The following is an 18,436-nucleotide window of genomic DNA, read 5'->3' on the forward strand; positions in this document are numbered from 1 at the left end:
TTTTTTGAATTGCTTCTTTTCTCTTGTTTTCTTTTAAATGACTACGTTCGCGTACGTTCTTGCAATTTTCTTAATCTATTTTCATTATTGTTAAACTCTGAAAATGTCCGATAGGAGTGAACTTTATAAAATATTAAATAAGAGTAGATTTCAGTAGGAGTATGTGTGCCATATACAAGCAATATCAAAATTATGTTGCTCGAATCTCTAATCTCAAGAGCCTGAAAAAAACATGTCAAAATTTTACCAAGACGTCCAAAGCATGAAACCATATTATTAGGATCATTTGTCTATATAACCATAAACCGATCATCAAAACCTCATGCATGCAAGTGGTTTTTCATAAACCTTTGGTTGTTTAATCTTTATTCTTGCTTCCAATTGATCGAAAACACGTTTGTCTTTGACGAAATGAGATGATTAGGATCAAGTCATACTAGATTTTTGTTTAAAGTTCAAATGATCACATGAAGTTCGTATATTCAAAACTATTTTTTTCAAAACCGTAGACATGCAATTGATTGTTTGTGACATGTTTTGGATGATAGGAGGACATGACAGATGGTGACATCAATATCAAGAAGATTAGTTCAGGTGTGTAGCAAACTCACCAACCTACCAAAACCTACCCGACCCAATCCAACCCGCCGGGTTAGGCTAATTTTTAGAGGTTGGTGGATTGGGTTGGGTTATGCAAATTTTTTTAATAGTGGGTTGGGTGGGTCATAACAATCACAAAGCCGCCTAACCCAACTCGACACACTTATATATTTAAATTTTAAATTGTATATATATATATTTAAAAATATATTATATACTTAATTATTTTGTATTTAATATTTCCCCTATTCGGCTCTTCCTATATTAAACCCGATTACCTTGCAAGTCCTAACAATCTTATTTCTCTCTCTACCGCCTCCCTCTCCCACTCCAGTCCTATTTGTTTTATAACTGAGTTGAGATAGTAGTTCATGTATATTTTATTTATCAACTCAATTGGATATATTTTGTTTATAACTAAGTTGGAATACTGGTTCATGTATATTTTGTTTATTAACTCAAGTGACAAATGGGATTTTTTTTTTTTCTAGCACAATTTAATAATAATAGTAAAAAAAAAAAGTGCAACCCATGGGTTCAACGCTATCCATGTGGGTTGGGTTGAATTTTTTTTTTAACCTACCATAGTGGGTTGGGTCAAAAAATCTCCTCAACCCAACCCATGCACACCCTAGTTCTGACACAATTTACTTTTTTTTTTTTGGTATTTTCCTAGTGATTGAAACACTTGGCAACTAAGGGTTCTAGTTTGAGCTTGGAGAGAGCTTTCTTAAAAAATTTGTTCACCAATGTTAAAAATTTTGGGTGTTACATATAAGAATATGAAAAGTATGTCAAAAATTGTGTATGTATGACATTATTGTTTTACCAAAATATCATTTAAAATTGAGTAAAAAAATATAACTTTGAATCAATTAAATGGGTTCAACACCAAAAGTATTGAAGTTCAACTAGCACATCCTAATTTTTTCAACAGAAACGTCATAGGTTTAAATCATTCATTCCCATTATTGTAATTATCTCATTATCAAAAAAAAAATCCAATGGGTTTAATAATGCCTCAATCAAGAGCATTTCTACTAAAAAAAATTAAATCAAGAGGACTTTTTGGGAAGAAGATACTTTAATACACAATAATGATAATAAAACTAATATACATAGAATCCATAATTAAGAAATTGAAGAAATATCACCGCACACTCTTGATGCGATGGTCACTCCATAAGTGTAGGTTCTTATAGAGTGTGAGGGGTAAGGGTCGGAATTCAAGTCTTCAAGAGAGAGTTTCATATACATATACACTTAGATTAGGTTATAGTAGAAATTTTATTTTGTATATGAAAAAAAAAATTGAAGAAACGTACCTTGCATTAATCGAAGAGTGTAATAGAAGTGTTAAAAACTAAATTTGACTATACTCCTACTTACATCTTCCAATTACGTCTCCTCGTAGAATGGACTTCACGTACCTACATTTTTTTTCTCATTTAACAAATGGGGTTTTATGACCTACAAATTCATTACCACTACACAGAATGGACTAATTATAGCCCATATTATTTTCATCCACGTGGTTTGGGCTCACGGGACACCCTATCTCTCTTTAAGGGTTGGGTCCCTTAATCAAGATCTCATATTCACAGAAAATGGGCTATTGACTGTTAAATGCCCAAGATCATATTATTCGCAAGACAAAGAAGATAGTGGGCTTATTTCTCAATATAAGGACCGGGCCCACATTCTCTCAAGCTTAATGGGCTGATAAGTTGTTAAGCACTTGGAGCCCACATCTTCATAAAAAGTCAATTATGAGAATTAAATCCTTGAGGCCCACTCCAGTTACAAGTGAGCTCATGCACAACAAAGTGCAGTCAAGACCATCATATCCACATGCCAAAAAGAGTTGGACGACCATTCATCAGCATTAGCTTTTTTCCTCTAGCTGACTCTAACATTTTCTTCTTTACAAGAAAACAAACAAAGAGCTAGGATATTTGATCAAGACTTGGAACATCAACACCGAAACACCCTAGTCCCTAGACTACATCAAATTTCTCAAGAAATCTCTTTAACCATAGCAAATAACTGTGATCACTTAACCATTGATTTATGTTCCAAGCCCATGAGTTTTCATGGGTGTAAGCACTAGGCAAGCTTGGTTCATGTGGTTTGTAGGGCAATCTTCACTATTTCAAGAAAATGTGCTGAACTTGGCATGCCATAGATGGCAATGTGAACTTCCTCAAGGTTAGACCAATGCAGGGACTTTTATTGGTCATGCTCCCTAATGCTCTTATTGACATGTGGTTGATCAATTAATCAATGTCTTAATATTGAGTCCATATTGGTCTCAAGACCATATTTTGGTCTCGACTTGTTCTCAAAATTGAGATTACTTTTGTGGTATAAACAATTACAAATACTATCTTAATGCTAGACAATCTTAATATTGAGCCCATATATATTAGTCTCGAGACCATATTTTGGTCTCGACGTGTTCTCAAGATTGAGATTACTTTTGTGGTATAAACAATTACAAATACTATTTTAATGCTAGACAGCTTATGACTACAGAGTAAGGGCCTTCTTTAAATTGTATTTTTTTTTCTTTAAAAGATATTTATCTCAATATATTGACATAGTTTTCCCAATCCTTTTGAAAACAATAGATGTGTTAACAAATGGGCAATAAAGAGAAAAAGACATAATAAAAGAAAGTACTTAAATTAAGAAAAAAGACAAAAAAAAGTTTGATATTTCATTATAATTTTAGTATATATAAGAAACTCATTCATCTTATAGGGACATAAAAAGTTATAACAAAGTTATAACATTAAAAATAACCGCACTTATTTGTTTTTGGAGATCAACATATTAAAAATCAAGATGCAACTTTGATATGTAGGATCTTCATAGGATTTAACCTCTCAAAAGACCCCTTTCTTCTTTTTATTGAAAGCTCTGCAGCTCTTCCGAATTTCCCCAGCATTTCCAACAAGAACTTCAATGCTCCCCAATTTTACCATAGCTTTTGCAAAGCTGTCTTGGAATCCAATCTCATTTGATGCAAAACCAGAAACAATACTAGCGGTTGAATTATCCAGTGCAAGCTCCTGATCAATTCGTAATATACCTTTCTTCAAAAGTATTTGATTGTAAAATTCGTTGTCAAATGTAAAAGCGGTACTTTGGTCCAAAAATACAGTAGCAGATGCTTTCTTGGCACATGTCTTATTGAGCTTGGCAAACAAAGTAGGATCCATTGAAGGGTCCGGAGGGGAAAGTCGATCGCTAAAGAAGAAGCAATGTGCAAATCCAACAGTGTGTGCACCTAAAAGGGTCACCATTTCATTGATGTCCAGCCCTTTGTCAGTGAAAGAACTCAATGCCCCAGACACAGAGATTCCTGGTCCAGGCAAGTTCACATCGTCTGGATTCGACACTAGTCCATCACGCCTTCCGGTTGGCACTGTATATTTAGGCCCTCCAGCTAGAGCAACAGCGTCACGAGTTGCCAAAGTGATAATATCTGCACATGAAACGGTTAAAGGGCATGCAGCCTCTAGGCTTTTCTTGGCCTTCTCAATAACATTATTTCCTCTTATGGTTTGGTTTGGCCCAGCAACTTTCTCCGAAGAATTGTTCTTGGTTGGGTCTATTAGTATAGATGCATCACAACCCTGATATAAAAGAAACTATTATTAGTATACTTGTACATGAATAGAAGAAAAAGAGTGATATTAGAAATATTACAAATTCTACTATACAAGTTTTACAAACTACATACTCATAAAAAAGAAATTAATTTATTATATTTTTGAAATCCACCAATTATATTTACTTATCACGTCAATTTGTACAACAAAATTTTTAATAGTTTTAGCATTTTTTGGAAGGAAAAATTGCATGAAAAATATATTTAAAAATCGTATATAATCAGTGTAACAGTGCTTAATTATATATAGTTTTGAGTACAAATGTTATATATATATATCTTACTCTAACAAAACAATCGTGAAAATGCATGCGTAGGAAGGCTGCCGTTATGGATGGATCATTAGAAAATGCAGTTTGCACCGCTTGTTGGACAATTGATTCAGCTTGGGGACAGGTAGAGTCGTAGAAACCAACCTGCAGGTCAGCCAATACAAGCGGAAGAACAAAGAAAAAGATTAAGAATGACACTGCAGAATTCATTTGCATTTTTCTTTGGAACTAGTAGTACATATACTTTCGTCTTATCAATGGTTTTGAGCTTTGAGCAAATGTATGTGTTTAATTTTATATATAAATACATGTAGAGACTAGAGGGAGAGATGTGATGATAAACATCAAATAAGAACGTATAGCTGGCATGACGTGCTAGGAGAGAAACCGAGAAAGTAGCAATCAACATTGATTGAACTATAAGGTCCGTGAAACCAAATTTTGGATGCTTATAATAGAGATATGTGTCGATTCATGCACTGCCCTCCGCGTTAATTAATTAATTTATTTTTATTTCATTTTATCCTAGATATAAATTTTAGGCGAAAAACCTATTTTAGTCTCTACATTTTTTTCATGCAATTCCCACTTTGGTCCCTAAATTTTTTTTTCCACCGATTTTAGTCTCTATTCTGGAAAACGCGTCTTGTTTTAGTCTCTGACGTTACATCAGAGACGGAAATTGCACAGCTGGCAAACGGAAAAAATTAAAAATATTAAAATAATACCCACTGTGTTCACGTGACTTTCCACGTCAGCCTCTAAATTTTTTTTAAAAAAAATTATTAACTTTAACTAAATAAAAAAAATTAAAAACTGAAATAAAAACCAAAAAATAAAATTCAAGAACATCAACAAGAACAACAAATATAAAACCCGAAAAATTAAATTCAAACTCAGATTCAAACCTAAATTTTAAACCCCACACCACCAAAACACTCCGGAATCCACCATACCCATGGCTACATCACACCCAATCAAAAGAACCACAGCCAAACCCACACCCAAACATAGAAATTTAAATTTTAAGAAAAACCTTAAATCTAATTAATTTAAAATTTTCTTTTCTTAATATTCATGTTCTTTCAACTTGCTATTCGTGTTCTTCATAGACCAAACTCAGCAACCAAACTCAAACCCATATCAGAAGAACACAAACAAAAAACAAGAAGAAAAAATTAAATTAAATACTAACAATAAATTTTCTTCATGTTCTTCCCAACTCCAAGAAGCAACCAAACTAATTTTATAAGAAAAAAGGCAGAAACAGAAACAGAAATTTCCCAGATCTACACCAAACCCACTTCTACTCCAAATGAATTCAGATCACAAACCATCATACGTTTTTTCGCAATGTCAGATCTGACGTTTTCAGAGTTGCAATCCCACATCGACCACTTTGACCATTTTCCCGACTCTATCCTCCTCTTGATCTTCAACAGGATCAGCGATGTCATGGCCTTGGGTCGATGATGCATTGTTTCGTGCCGCTTCCACTCCCTCGTCCCTCAGGTCGACTGCGTTATCTCCGACGATGACTCTTCGTCTTTTTCTCTTTCCGCCCCGGCTATCTCCTTTTCCTCCGACGAGTCTCGCAACCCGTTCTCGAACCTCTTCCGGTTCGTTTTCAGCGAAATCGTCAAGCCCCGTCAGCTCTTTACCCAATGCGAGACGAGTGTGAAGTAAAGGTTCAAAGGGTCGTCGAGGAGGCCTTGGCGATGAGCCTACGCGCGGCGGAGATGAGTGAGGGCGGTGACGCGCGTGAGGTTTTCTTGGCCTCGGGGATGAACTTGTTTTCGAAAACACTAGTGGGGGGAGTTATTATGGTGGAAGGTTCGGCGTGGATGTAGACGTTGAAGAAGTGTGTTAGATCTGGGTTTGACGATGAAGAAGTGGGTTAGATCTGTGTGTTTCAGTTTTTTATTTTTATTTCATTTTTTTCCTTTTTTTTCATTTAGTTAAAATATATAAATTAATTTTTTGTTTTTAAAAAATGACGTGGCATTTGTGGGCATTATTTTAATATTTTTAATTTTTTCCGTTTGCCAGCTGTGCAATTTTCGTCTCAGATGTAACGTTAGGGACTAAAACAAAACGCATTTTCTAGAATAGGGACTAAAATCGGTGGAAAAAAAGTTAGGGACCAAAGTGAAAATCGCGTGAAAATATAGGGACTAAAATGGGTTTTTCGCCAAAATTTTACTCAGAACTTTTTTTTTAATTCTTTATTTTATCTGAAATATAAATCTTACTCTAATATAATCCTAATGTATGCAATTTCCTCAAATTCCTTACTTCTTATTTTACCTTCTTCCTGACCTTTTTTTTTTTTTTTTTGAGTAGGAAAACTATGAATTTCATTAAGATACAGGTAAGTCCACTTGATAAGCAGCAAAAGAGTAGAATGAAACATCCCTCATTCAAATGGAAAAATTAAACTAGAGACATGACATACATGTTTAGCTAGGTTGTAAGTTACAGAATTATCATCTCTACCAACACGTGAAAACCTAATACAACTATAAACCCTCTACCAAAGAGTGGAATAGAATTACCATCTTCCCCACCTCATAAAACATCAAGGGTGTGCATGCGGCGGTAATGTTTTATTTTTTGATAATGCATTATGCATTAATGCTTGTAAATGCTCATTGTTGAGGAGTGCCTCTATGCATAGTATGAGAAAGATTGTTTTTATTACGTTGACATTTTTCTGTACCCAAATCAAATTATAGAGTCTTTTATATTATTATAGTAGATATAGAATTATTCTTAAGAGTATTATGAGTGCTACGACGGCATCGATCGGGCCTTTCCTTTAATGGTAAGATATTGGACAATCAAGAAAATGTCTGACAAATGGAAAACTTGTAACAATGATCATTGTTGGGGTATTCTTTGCTTCATTTTTCACGGCCCAACCCAAATCCAAAACTAAGATTGAATTTAGCAATTGGGACCGGCATGCTGATACCAAGCCTATGCTAATAGCAGAGCTAACCCGATATTAACATAAGCCCTGATGTGTAGAAAAAATTTCCTTTTTACTTTTCTTTTACATAATGTTATACATTTTATTCTAATAATTTGAACAACGTAGCTGAACATCACTATGTGATAACATCAAAGCATCTAGTAAACCATCCGAGTATATAAACAACCCCATAGTGTTTGGGTAACCACCAAGAATAAAAAGCATAGTGGAAATATTCACATAACCATCCTTAATGTTGCTCTTTCTCAACTAAAAATATACCGCTACTAATTTGTACTTGAAGCATTCCAAAAATCAAAATATCTCTAATAGGACTTCTCCTACTGAGACCCCTCCCAAAGCTGTAAAATGGGAAATACCTGCTCACTGAAAATGTTAAAGGGTGAGCGTTTCACGTTCTCATTGAAAAATGCATGACATGAGAATTTAACAGTATGCATGTATACCAAATATCTTGATGCGAGGATATAACTTAAGTACAATTAAATGGTTCATGCTAAAATAATTTCATGAATCAAAACAATTCATGATCATAGTCACAAGGCTATTGCATCATAAACCATTCGTTGTTGAAAAGTTTTTTTCTTCATAACGATAAAATATAAATCATAATTCATCTTTGGAAAACATAAACATTACCTTGAAGAACATAACTTTAGAGATATATTACATATATGGAAAACATTTTTTTGAAGAAGCATTCCCTTGAGTTTCCTTTTCATAACATATTTAACTTTACTTTAACATTGTAACTGTCATACTCTACATCATTAGCACAAAGCTCATAACCTAAACATGCTTGTAAAATTCAAGGGATTAAAATTAGCTCCTTACATAGCATAGCATACATATATCATTTTTGAAAACCATAGATTAGCCATTCTTTTTGTTCTATAGTGTGAGCCCTTCAACTGTTAGGCCAGGCATCTAGCATGTGCTTGGATCATTACCTGGGACATAAACATATATTTTGGCTATAGGTGGAGGTGTGCATGGGTTGAGTTGAGAGGTTTTTTTAACCCAACTCACCATGATGGATTAAAAAAAAAATCCAACCCATCACAGGGTCCAACTCAACCCATGTGGATCAGGTTGGACCCATGGGTTGGACAATTGTTTTTCAATTATTATTATTATATTATTAAAGTGAGTATTAGCATAACACCACTACAAATAAAAGCAAATTTATAACCCAATAATCAATGAGTATTGTGGGGAGTAAAAGAACCCAAGCGGGCATTTGGGCCCTTGAGCTTTAGCAAGGAGGGCCGATCTGTTCTTGAGCTAAGAATTTGTTAGTACTGCGAATCGGCCCATACGCTGAGGGTCCGAGGACACATCCGAGAGTGAGTTTCTCCTCGGACAGACCCAAGAAAACTCGTAGATTCACTACGAAGGTCAAGGCAGAACTCTGGAAAGACTGTTGGTTAAGAGGGGGAAACCCTGAACCTTCTAGATACACCGATGTTAGAAAAATATCATAAGCAAAGGCTGTCACCTCCACATTAAAGACTCTGCACCTACCTCCCTGGCCACATTAATGGGGAAGTGACCCCTGAACAGTAAAGCTGAAACTTCTGGTCACTATTCAAAAGCATCAGGAAAAGAAGTATTTAAGGGGGGTAAAGGCTAAAGAAAAGGGCCCAGTCTGAAACGGAGAAAGAAATTAAGAATTGTAATCTTTAAGAAAGAAAGAGAAATAATATAGCAGTAGTCCTCGGCTCACGTCCGAGGAGGCCCGTTGGCAATTATCATTCATTATTTACAAGTGTTTGCACGCCAAAGCCTGTTATCAAGTTCTCAGTACCTTTAGTCTGGATTTCAAGCCCACGCTCTACAAATTTCATTGTTTAAGGCTCATTGGGCCTGAGCCCATAATTTTCTTTGGGTCCAGGTGCAATTGTGCACTTACAATTGGCGCCGTCTGTGGGAATCTAGTCTGGAAGGAGCTGGGATACGATGGCAGGCCTAGGTTCTCACCATGCAGAGTCTCAAGGATCACAACCGGAGGATCTTTTCGAGCATCTTAAGCGTCAAAGGGATCGTGAGGGAAGTGTCCATACAGAATACCCTAGGGCTAGCCATACTCATGGCGAGGACAGCGCCACCCATAAGGACGGTACTAAAGCCATGCAGAAGGAGATTAATCATTTGAAAAGAAAACTGCGCCACGCCAGACGTAAGCCTTCACCGTCCTCGTCCAATCCTTCTTCGGTGGAGGTCCAGGGAGGTGCTTACAGCTCGAGGTCATGCTCACCCCCCAGCACAATGTCCTCTTGTGAAGAGGATGACCCGCCAGCTCGCAGACACAAGAAACTTCCTTCTAGGGGCTTGGGGAACGATGCTATGAGTCGGGCGTTGCACCAACTCTCTAAATCTCCATTTTCACGTAGGATTGAGAAAGGGAGGCTTCCCAGGAGGTTTACCCAGCCCACATTTACCATCTACAATGGCCAGACTGATCCGGTGGAGCACGTGAGTCACTTTAATCAGAGGATGGCAGTGCACTCTCATAACGAGACCCTGATGTGTAAAGTTTTCCCCTCTAGCTTGGGACCTGTTGCTATGAGGTGGTTCAACGACCTTAAATCGGGGTCTGTAGGTTCGTTTGGGGAGCTTACTAGAGCATTCGCTTCGCGGTTTATTACGTGTAGCAGAGTGCCTCGACCATTGGACTCGCTATTATCCATGACCATGAGGGAAGGGGAGACGTTGAAAGTATACTCCGACCGGTACTGGGAGATGTTTAACGAGATATATGGTGATTTTGATGAGGTGGCGCTTAATACCTTTAAGGTAGGTCTTCCTACTGATCACGATTTAAGGAAGTCCTTAACCAAAAAGCCCGTCCGCAGCGTACGTCGCCTCATGGATCGTATTGATGAATACAAAAGAGTAGAGGAAGACCAGCAGCAAGGAAAGGGTAAGGAGAAGGTTATCCCACAGGAGAGAAGGGATTTCAGGTCAGACAGATACCACAACAACAAGCCGAGGAGAGATTACATTGGGCAGTCCGGCTCGGCAGTACCTCAGGCCGTGAACACTGTGTTCCGAGAACCAGTACACCAATTATTGGAGAAAGTCCGTAAGGAGCCCTTCTTCAGATGGCCTAGTAAGATGGCAGGAGACCCCGCGAAGAGGAATCAGAACCTCTTTTGTCAGTACCATCAGGACGTGGGCCACACTACCGAGAACTGTCGGACCCTTTGGAATCACTTGGAGCAGCTTGTCAATGAAGGAAAACTGAAGCAGCACCTGTGTCAACCTAGTGGGCAAGGCAGTCAATCCGGCTCAAACAATCAGAGAAATAATCCATCTCGGCCGGTATTAGGAACAATTAACGTTATCTTTGCTACACCTGGCAGGACCGGCTCAGGTCCCACTAGGGTGATGGCGGTTTCCCATTCCCAGGCCGAAGAGGCAGGCTGCAGGCCGAAGAGGTTGAAAGTGACTTTATCGGTCTTGGGATTTTCAGAGGAGGATAAGGTTGGTACCATTCAACCCCATGACGATGCTCTTGTGGTCACTCTCAGGATAGGGAATTATGATGTGAAGAGGGTGTTGATTGATCAGGGCAGCGGTGTAGATATCATGTACCCTGATTTATTTAAGGGGCTAAGGTTGAAGCTGGAAGATCTTACTCCTTATGACTCGCCACTCATAAGCTTTGAAGGAAGGGCCGTTGCGCCGAAGGGACAGATTCGTTTGCCCGTTCAATCCGGCTCAGAAACGGTTGAGGTGGATTTCATTGTGGTCGACGCGTACTCCCTATATACAGCCATCCTCGCCAGGCCATGGCTGCACACTCTGGGAGTCGTCTCCTCTACCTTGCATGTTAAGGTTAAGTTCCCCTCTGGGGAATATGTTGAAGAGATCCTCGGCAGCCAATCGGTGGCCAGACAATGCATATCGGCCGCAGTGCTTCATCAGACAAAAGCCGAGTCATCGGCTTTGCTCATCCAAGACTCATAGCAATTAATAGCTCCGGATGCACCTGGGGCGATGACAAGAGAGGAGGCAGTTTGTGAGGAGTTAGAGAAGTTTTTGATAGCGGATGATCCAGAGAGGTTCTTCCAAGTCGGCATACGTTTGCCGCACCAGGAGAAGATAGAGTTGTTGGAATTACTGAGAGGCAATATTGATGTTTTTGCGTGGGACCCTTATGAGGCTCCCGGCGTCGATCCGAGCTTCATTTGTCATCATTTAAATGTCAACCCCGCCATTATTCCGAGAAGGCAGCCACCTCGGCGTTCTTCCAAGGAACATTCCGATGCTGTCAAGGAGGAGGTGCTCAAACTCAAGAGGGCTGGGGCTATTAAAGAGGTTTTCTACCCCGAATTGTTGGCGCATACGGTCGTGGTCAAAAAGAAGAATGGAACGTGGAGAGTATGTGTGGACTTCACGGATTTGAATAAGGCCTGCCCCAAGGATTCGTTCCCAATGCCGCGTATTGACCAGCTTGTGGACGCCACTGTCGGACATCCTCGTATGAGTTTTTTGGATGCCTTCCAGGGTTACCATCAGATTCCATTGGCATTGGAGGATCAAGAGAAGACTGCTTTCATTATTCCAACAGGGAACTACCACTATAAGGTCATGCCGTTTGGGTTGAAGAATGCTGGGGCTACCTACCAAAGAATGATGACCAGAATGTTCGAACAGCAACTAGGGAAGACCATTGAGGTATATGTGGATGATATGGTGGTGAAGAGTAAAACAATACCTTCACACGTTAATGATTTGGCTAACACCTTCCAGGTGCTAAGAAAGTACAAGTTGCGCCTTAATGCCTCAAAGTGCTCTTTTGGCGTGGGATCTGAAAAGTTCTTGGGATATATGATTACTCATAGAGGCAAAGAGGTAAACCCAGCGCAGGTCAAGGCTATTCAGGATTTGCAGCCTCCTCGGAACCTAAAAGAAATCCAAAAATTGACCAGAATGATTGCCGCACTGAGCAGATTTATCTCTCGGTCAGCTGACCGGTGCCGTCCTTTCTTCCAGTTTTTGAATAAATGGAAGGGGTTTCAATGGACCAAGGACTGCGTGTTAGCCTTCCAACAGCTTAAGCATTATCTTTCTTGGCCACCCATTTTGTCTCGCCCCGAGGCGGACGAGGTGTTGTTTGCTTATCTGGCAGTGGCCGTCCACGCGGTCAGCCTGGTCCTCATAAGGGATGAAAGCGAGGTGCAAAGACCGGTCTACTACGTTAGTAAGTCTTTGAATGAGGCCGAGGTGCGCTATCTACTCTTGGAGAAAGCACTTTTGGCCATAGTTCATGCCACGCGGAAGCTTCCTCATTATTTCTAGTCTCACACTGTGGTGGTCCTTACCCAATTGCCTCTCAAGGCGGTGTTACGCAGCGCCGATTATTCTGGCAGGGTGGCAAAATGGGGAACCATTTTGGGAGCCTTTGACGTTAAGTACAGGCCTCGCACCTCCGTGAAGGGCCAGGTCCTTGCTGACTTGGTGGCAGAGTTTACCGAACCATTGCTAGAAGAAACTCTGAAAGAAGCACACATGGATGGAAAATCAGTTGGTGTGATCACACCCGCAGCACCTCCGACTTGGAAAATGTATGTGGATGGGGCAGCTAATCAGAGAGGGTCTGGTGTCGGACTTGTCCTAATATCCCCTAAGGGAATTGTCTTTGAAAAATCTCTAAGGCTGTCATTCTCGGCTACTAATAATGAAGCCGAGTACGAAGCAGTCTTGGTGGGCATGAACATGGTACATAGGATGGGTGGAAAGGAAGTCCATGCGTTCTTGGACTCTCAGTTAGTGGTCGGCCAGGTCACGGGGACCATGGAGGCTAGGGACCTAAGAATGCAGGAATATTTGGCCCAGGTCAAGCGTCAGCAAGCTGAATTTGACTCCTTCGTCTTAGCTCACATTTCTAGGAATGGAAACACCCATGCAGATTCTTTTGGCCACATTGGCAACTTCTTTGGCTCAGGATTTGCTAGAGCCAACTCTTATCGCTGTCAATGCGGCTCGCATCCATCTAATAAGGCCTGGACCTAGTTGGATTGACCCGGTCATATCTTTTCTTAAAAACGATATCCTTCCTAAAGATAAGTCTAAAGCAGATAAGATACGTCGAAAGGCGCCACGTTTCTGGTTGTCCGAGGACCAGAAACTGTATAAACGATCCTTCTCAGGACCGTACTTGTTGTGTGTGCACCCTGAATCAACGGAAGCACTTCTGGAAGAACTGCATGAAGGGATTTGTGGGAGCCACACCAGGAGAAGATCCTTAGCCCACAGAGCTCTGACTCAGGGTTATTGGTGGCCCAATATGCAGAGGGAGGCTCAAGATTATGCTCGAAAATGTGATCAATGTCAGAGGTTCGCCCCTAATATTTATCAACCTGGAGGGGTTCTCAACCCCCTCTCCAGTCCTTGGCCTTTCGCACAATGGGGATTGGACATCGTGGGGCCGTTTCTGAGGGCTGCAGGAAACAAAAGATGGCTTCTCGTGGGGACAGACTACTTCACTAAATGGGTTGAGGCCGAGCCCTTAGCAAATATCAGAGACGTTGATTCCAAGAAGTTTGTTTGGAAAAACATTGTCACTAGATTCAGAATACCACATACGCTTATTTCAGACAACGGCGTTCAATTCGATAGCAAGGCTTTTAGGAAATATTGTGGTGATATGGGCATCATAAATAGGTATTCCACCCCAGCTTATCCTCAGGGAAATGGGCAAGCCGAGACCGTCAACAAGGTCATAGTCAGTGGGCTCAAGAAAAGGTTGGACGATGCGAAAGGCAGATGGGTAGAAGAACTACCACACGTCTTGTGGACGTATCGGACTACACCACGCAGGTCCACTGGAGAAACGCCATTCTCTATGACTTATGGAGTCGAGGTGGTGATACCACTAGAATCTGGTTTTCCCACCCTAAAGACAAGTTCTTTTAGCCCGGAGAATAACGATGGCCTCCTAGAGAAATGCCTGGATTTGGTTGAGGAATGGCGCGAAGCAGCTATGGTCCAAATGGCTTATTATCAACAGAAGCTTAAGCGAGGATCTAATGCCCACGTGAAGCTAAGACCACTTGCACCTGGGGATCTTGTACTAAGAAAAGTTGTGGGCACCGCTAAGAACCCAGCTTGGGGTAAGCTAGGACCAAACTGGGAAGGTCTCTATCGCATTGTTTCAGTAGCTGGCATAAGGTCGTATCGTCTAGCTGATCTAGACGAAAGAATTGTACAACGCCCCTGGAATGTAAATAACCTTCGAAGGTATTACTATTAAAAAAGTGTGCTTTTCTTAGTTAACAGTTCAAAGTTATAAATATCTCAGGGGCTTACAGTTACTATTCTTAAGTGTCAAACAGAAACTTGGTTAAGTATGGTCCTCGGACCACAAACCTTGTGGAAATTGATATCTTGTCATTTGTTAAACGAAACCTTAGTTATGCCGGGTCCTCGGACCTCCTACTTTGGGGAAATTAACATTTGAAGTTACTATTCTTAAGTGTCAAACAGAAACTTGGTTAAGTAGGGTCCTCGGACCACAAATCTTGTGGAAATTGATATCTTGTCATTTGTTAAACAGAACCTTAGTTATGCCGGGTCCTCAGACCTCCTACTTTGGGGAAATTAACATTTGAAATTACTATTCTTAAGTGTCAAACAGAAACTTGGTTAAGTAGGGTCCTCGGACCACAAACCTTGTGGAAATTGATATCTTGTCATTTGTTAAACAGAACCTTAGTTATGCCGGGTCCTCGGACCTCCTACTTTGGGGAAATTAACATTTGAAGTTACTATTCTTAAGTGTCAAGCAGAAACTTGGTTAATTATGGTTCTCGGACCACAAGCCTTGTGAAAATTGATATCTTCTCATTTGTTAAACAACACCTTAGTCACTGTTTTTATCCTTATCACACGCTTTGTGGAAATCAGTATCTTACCATTCATTAACTTAGATCTTAAGTTCTATATCTTTAAGTGTTAAAGAAATTTTTGTAAGGAATGGCCCTCGGACCTTACATCCTACTGAAAGTAATACCTCAGATTACAAAAGTTTAACCATCATATGAGTTTTTTAACTAAGGCATTGTTTAATATCTAGACTAAGTTAATCTCTGTCAGGTTCTTAAATATTCTACTTTGCAAAGCAAATATTCGCATGGCTGTTTGGAGGTTATGATTGTGCAACTCCTGGAGTTAGAGTTGTTTATTCTGTTCTTCCTTTAACTATGTATTAGTGAGAACTTTCATGACAAGCACAAAAATAATAAAGTAAAACAAATACAACATGAGTGAAAGTTGAATAAAATTGTTCTTCATTAATTATATACATCATCAAAAAAAAAAGGGGGAGTACATGAAAGTCCTATGCTAGGCCCTAAGCTTGGGGAGGGGGGTCTTGGAGGGAGCTGTTGCCAACCTCAGTGCTCTTCAATTCCAGCTCAAAGGTAGACAAAACTTGCTTCCTTTTGTCTGTTGAAGGAACGAGGGGCTCCACGTTCTGAATTTGCTCCTTCTCGGCACCGCCACTCTCGTCCTTCTCTTTATGGGAACCTTCAGGTTCTGTAGGATCAGGAACAAGTTCTTGCACCACAGGAGGAAGGGCAAGGGAGGCAACAACATGAGGGTCTTCTATCTCCTGTATGTCTAGGGGAAGCCAAATGTTCTCAGGCTTCCTCAACTCGGAAGCTTAAGGAACCCCTACCGCATTCATGGCCTCTCTCCAGACCTGTTGACAGTACTCTCGGCACAAGGCCGTAAAGGTTTCTGTCAACAGTTCTTGCATTGCATTTACGCCTTCCTGATAGCTGGCCTTCTTCGCGGCCTCCAGTGCGTGCTTGTGGGCGTGAGTCTCCTCCTTCGCCCGCGTAAGCTCCTTCTCCAAATCAGAGCGTGCTCGTTGGGCTTGAGAGAGCTCGTCATCCTTTTGGCGAAGAAGCTTACGTTGCCCCTCCACTTGGTTTTCCATCGTCTTTAAGCTGGCCTCGGCACCATCCTTCTCTCTTTTTAAATCGGCCAGCTGCAATGTGATCTTCCCATTCTCTACTAGGACCTGGCCTAGGGACCTTTCTGCCTCTTGTCGTAGCTCTTGCTCCATCCCAGCGCATTTCCGAGAATCCTCCACGAACTTCTCGGCTGCGAAAACTTCTTGGATGGCCTGCAAAAAAAAAAAATGTCAGGAGGTTAAATATGGTAAAGTGTTTACAAATGAATCTAGAGTACAAGTGTGAGGTGGAACTTACCAGAGCTAAATCCCTTTTTAATGAAAGGAACAACTGAGGCTGGCCCATCTTCTCCAAGGTTTCCATATCCTTGGGCAGCAGAAGAGGACGCTCCAACGCCTCAGCCAAGTGGTGGGCGTGGCCTTGTTGGATTGCCCTAATACTGGAGTGGCAGGAGATTAGTGCACCGTCCAGTCTTAAGTCAGGAGACTAGATAGCCGGTGCTCGGTGCACTTCGGCCATGTCTCTGATCTCCCTACTCTCGACTGAGCGAGCCCGACCTTTGCCCTTGTCCAGCTTCTGCTGCTGAGCTGGCTGTGGTTGTTGTCGTGGCTTTTTTTGTTTTTCGCCACCAGTCTCCTCGGCCTTCCCCTTTCTTTTCTTTTTAGGCTCCTCAGTTGGAAGTTTGGGTTCGGCTGGAGGAGGGGGAGGTGGCAAAGATGGAAGAGCTTGGGACCTTCCCACCCTCTTCTGAGCAACTTTCTCGCCTCTTTTGGTTAGAAGGCCTTGAAGTTTGTCCATGTCCTCCTCGGAGTCATCTTCTGGGTGGGCAACAACGAACCCTGCAATTCCAAAGGCCTCGGTGGGCTCTTCTTCCTCGTCAGAGAGTATGACGAATTGGTTTCCTCGGGGTCTTTCGACGTCCTCGAGCTGAAACTTATCTATTTCGTCGTCTAATGTGTGCGAAGAGGACACTTGCTCCTCCGGGACAACAGTTGCTTGGGAGTGTGTCGAGAGGGGGATCGCCGCAATAGGACGACTGTACAGAATGGTGTTGGGGTCGTCAGGAATGTCGTGGTCGGCTAAGAAGTGCGGTCTGGCTACGTGAATCCTTCTTCGCCTCCGGTCACCCGCAATGATGGCGTTCTCAATCTCCTGGAAGTCCGAGGAGATAGGGTCGTACCCTAATATCAAATGAGCCGCCCTAAGTTGTAAGTCTTCACTCACGAACACCTCTGAGCGTAGCACTCGGTTCAGATCTGCGACGTTACAATGGCTCAAGCGAGGGCGCACGTGTTGTTTATTTGCAAAGAAAGACACCAAAACAAACAAACATGGTCAGATTTGTGGGACATGTAATAAACTAAAGTTAGACGCTTAAGTAGATGCAAATGTACATTTTTAGATGTTAGGTGGAGTTATGGGGTGGGAAATTAGATCCTAAGGAGTCGCACCTGGATCTCCCCACTCAACTGGGCAGTGAAGGCCGTCGTGCCAGTTGCCTGAGACGATGAGGTAGTCGTCCTTCATGCCTTTATTGGACTTGGGCAAACAGGAGACCAACCTAACTACGCTAGAGCGAGATTTGATATAATAGCCTACCCTAGTGAGTTTGTGGCATTCGTACATAAAGGCAACGTCATGCCAGGTAAGGTTCAGACCCATCTGCTCATTTAGAGCATTGACGCTTCCTAAGACTCTAAAGACGTTGGGAGCACACTGGCCAGGACACAACCGGTGGTTGCGGAGGTATTCCCTAGTCACACTTCTCATAGGGAGGGTCATCCCACCTTCTATGAAGGCAATCATGGGGATGATAACCTCTTCCGGTTTCCTAGACCCAGCTACGGCTTCCGCCGGGCTTCCGCCGGACAGTATCTTAAACCTACGTCACTGGGAATGTGGTATTTGGCTCTGAAGCCTTCCATCCCAGCGGCGGTGTCAACTAAACACTTAAATCTACTCATTA

The 18,436-nt window shown here is 41.2% G+C and overlaps 1 protein-coding gene across 2 annotated transcripts; it reads right to left on the minus strand.

Moving 5' to 3' along the window:
* Window positions 1-3,332: 3,332 nt before the first annotated feature.
* LOC142611139 (peroxidase 44-like) lies at window positions 3,333-4,832 on the minus strand. Of its 2 annotated transcripts, none has more exons than XM_075783180.1 (2): window positions 4,561-4,832; window positions 3,333-4,241 (listed from the first exon to the last, which is right to left on the minus strand). In XM_075783180.1, the coding sequence occupies exons 1-2, from the start codon at window positions 4,762-4,764 to the stop codon at window positions 3,489-3,491; spliced, it is 957 nt and encodes a 318-aa protein (XP_075639295.1). In that variant the 5' UTR covers window positions 4,765-4,832; the 3' UTR covers window positions 3,333-3,488. The 2 variants fall into 2 exon arrangements, with proteins under 2 accessions (XP_075639295.1, XP_075639296.1); XM_075783181.1 differs by having other exon boundaries at window positions 4,693-4,830.
* Window positions 4,833-18,436: the final 13,604 nt, after the last annotated feature.

Source organism: Castanea sativa, chromosome 9 (genome assembly GCF_040712315.1).
Source record: "Castanea sativa cultivar Marrone di Chiusa Pesio chromosome 9, ASM4071231v1".
NCBI classification, from domain to species: domain Eukaryota; kingdom Viridiplantae; phylum Streptophyta; class Magnoliopsida; order Fagales; family Fagaceae; genus Castanea; species Castanea sativa.

Coding starts and splice junctions, on each gene's coding strand:
- LOC142611139 (XM_075783180.1), bottom strand. CDS start 4,764: ATGCAAATGAATTCTGCAGTGTCATTCTTAATCTTTTTCTTTGTTCTT. Junction 4,242..4,560: donor TTCACGATTGTTTTGTTAGA/GTAAGATATATA, acceptor CTTTTATATCAG/GGTTGTGATGCATCTATACT.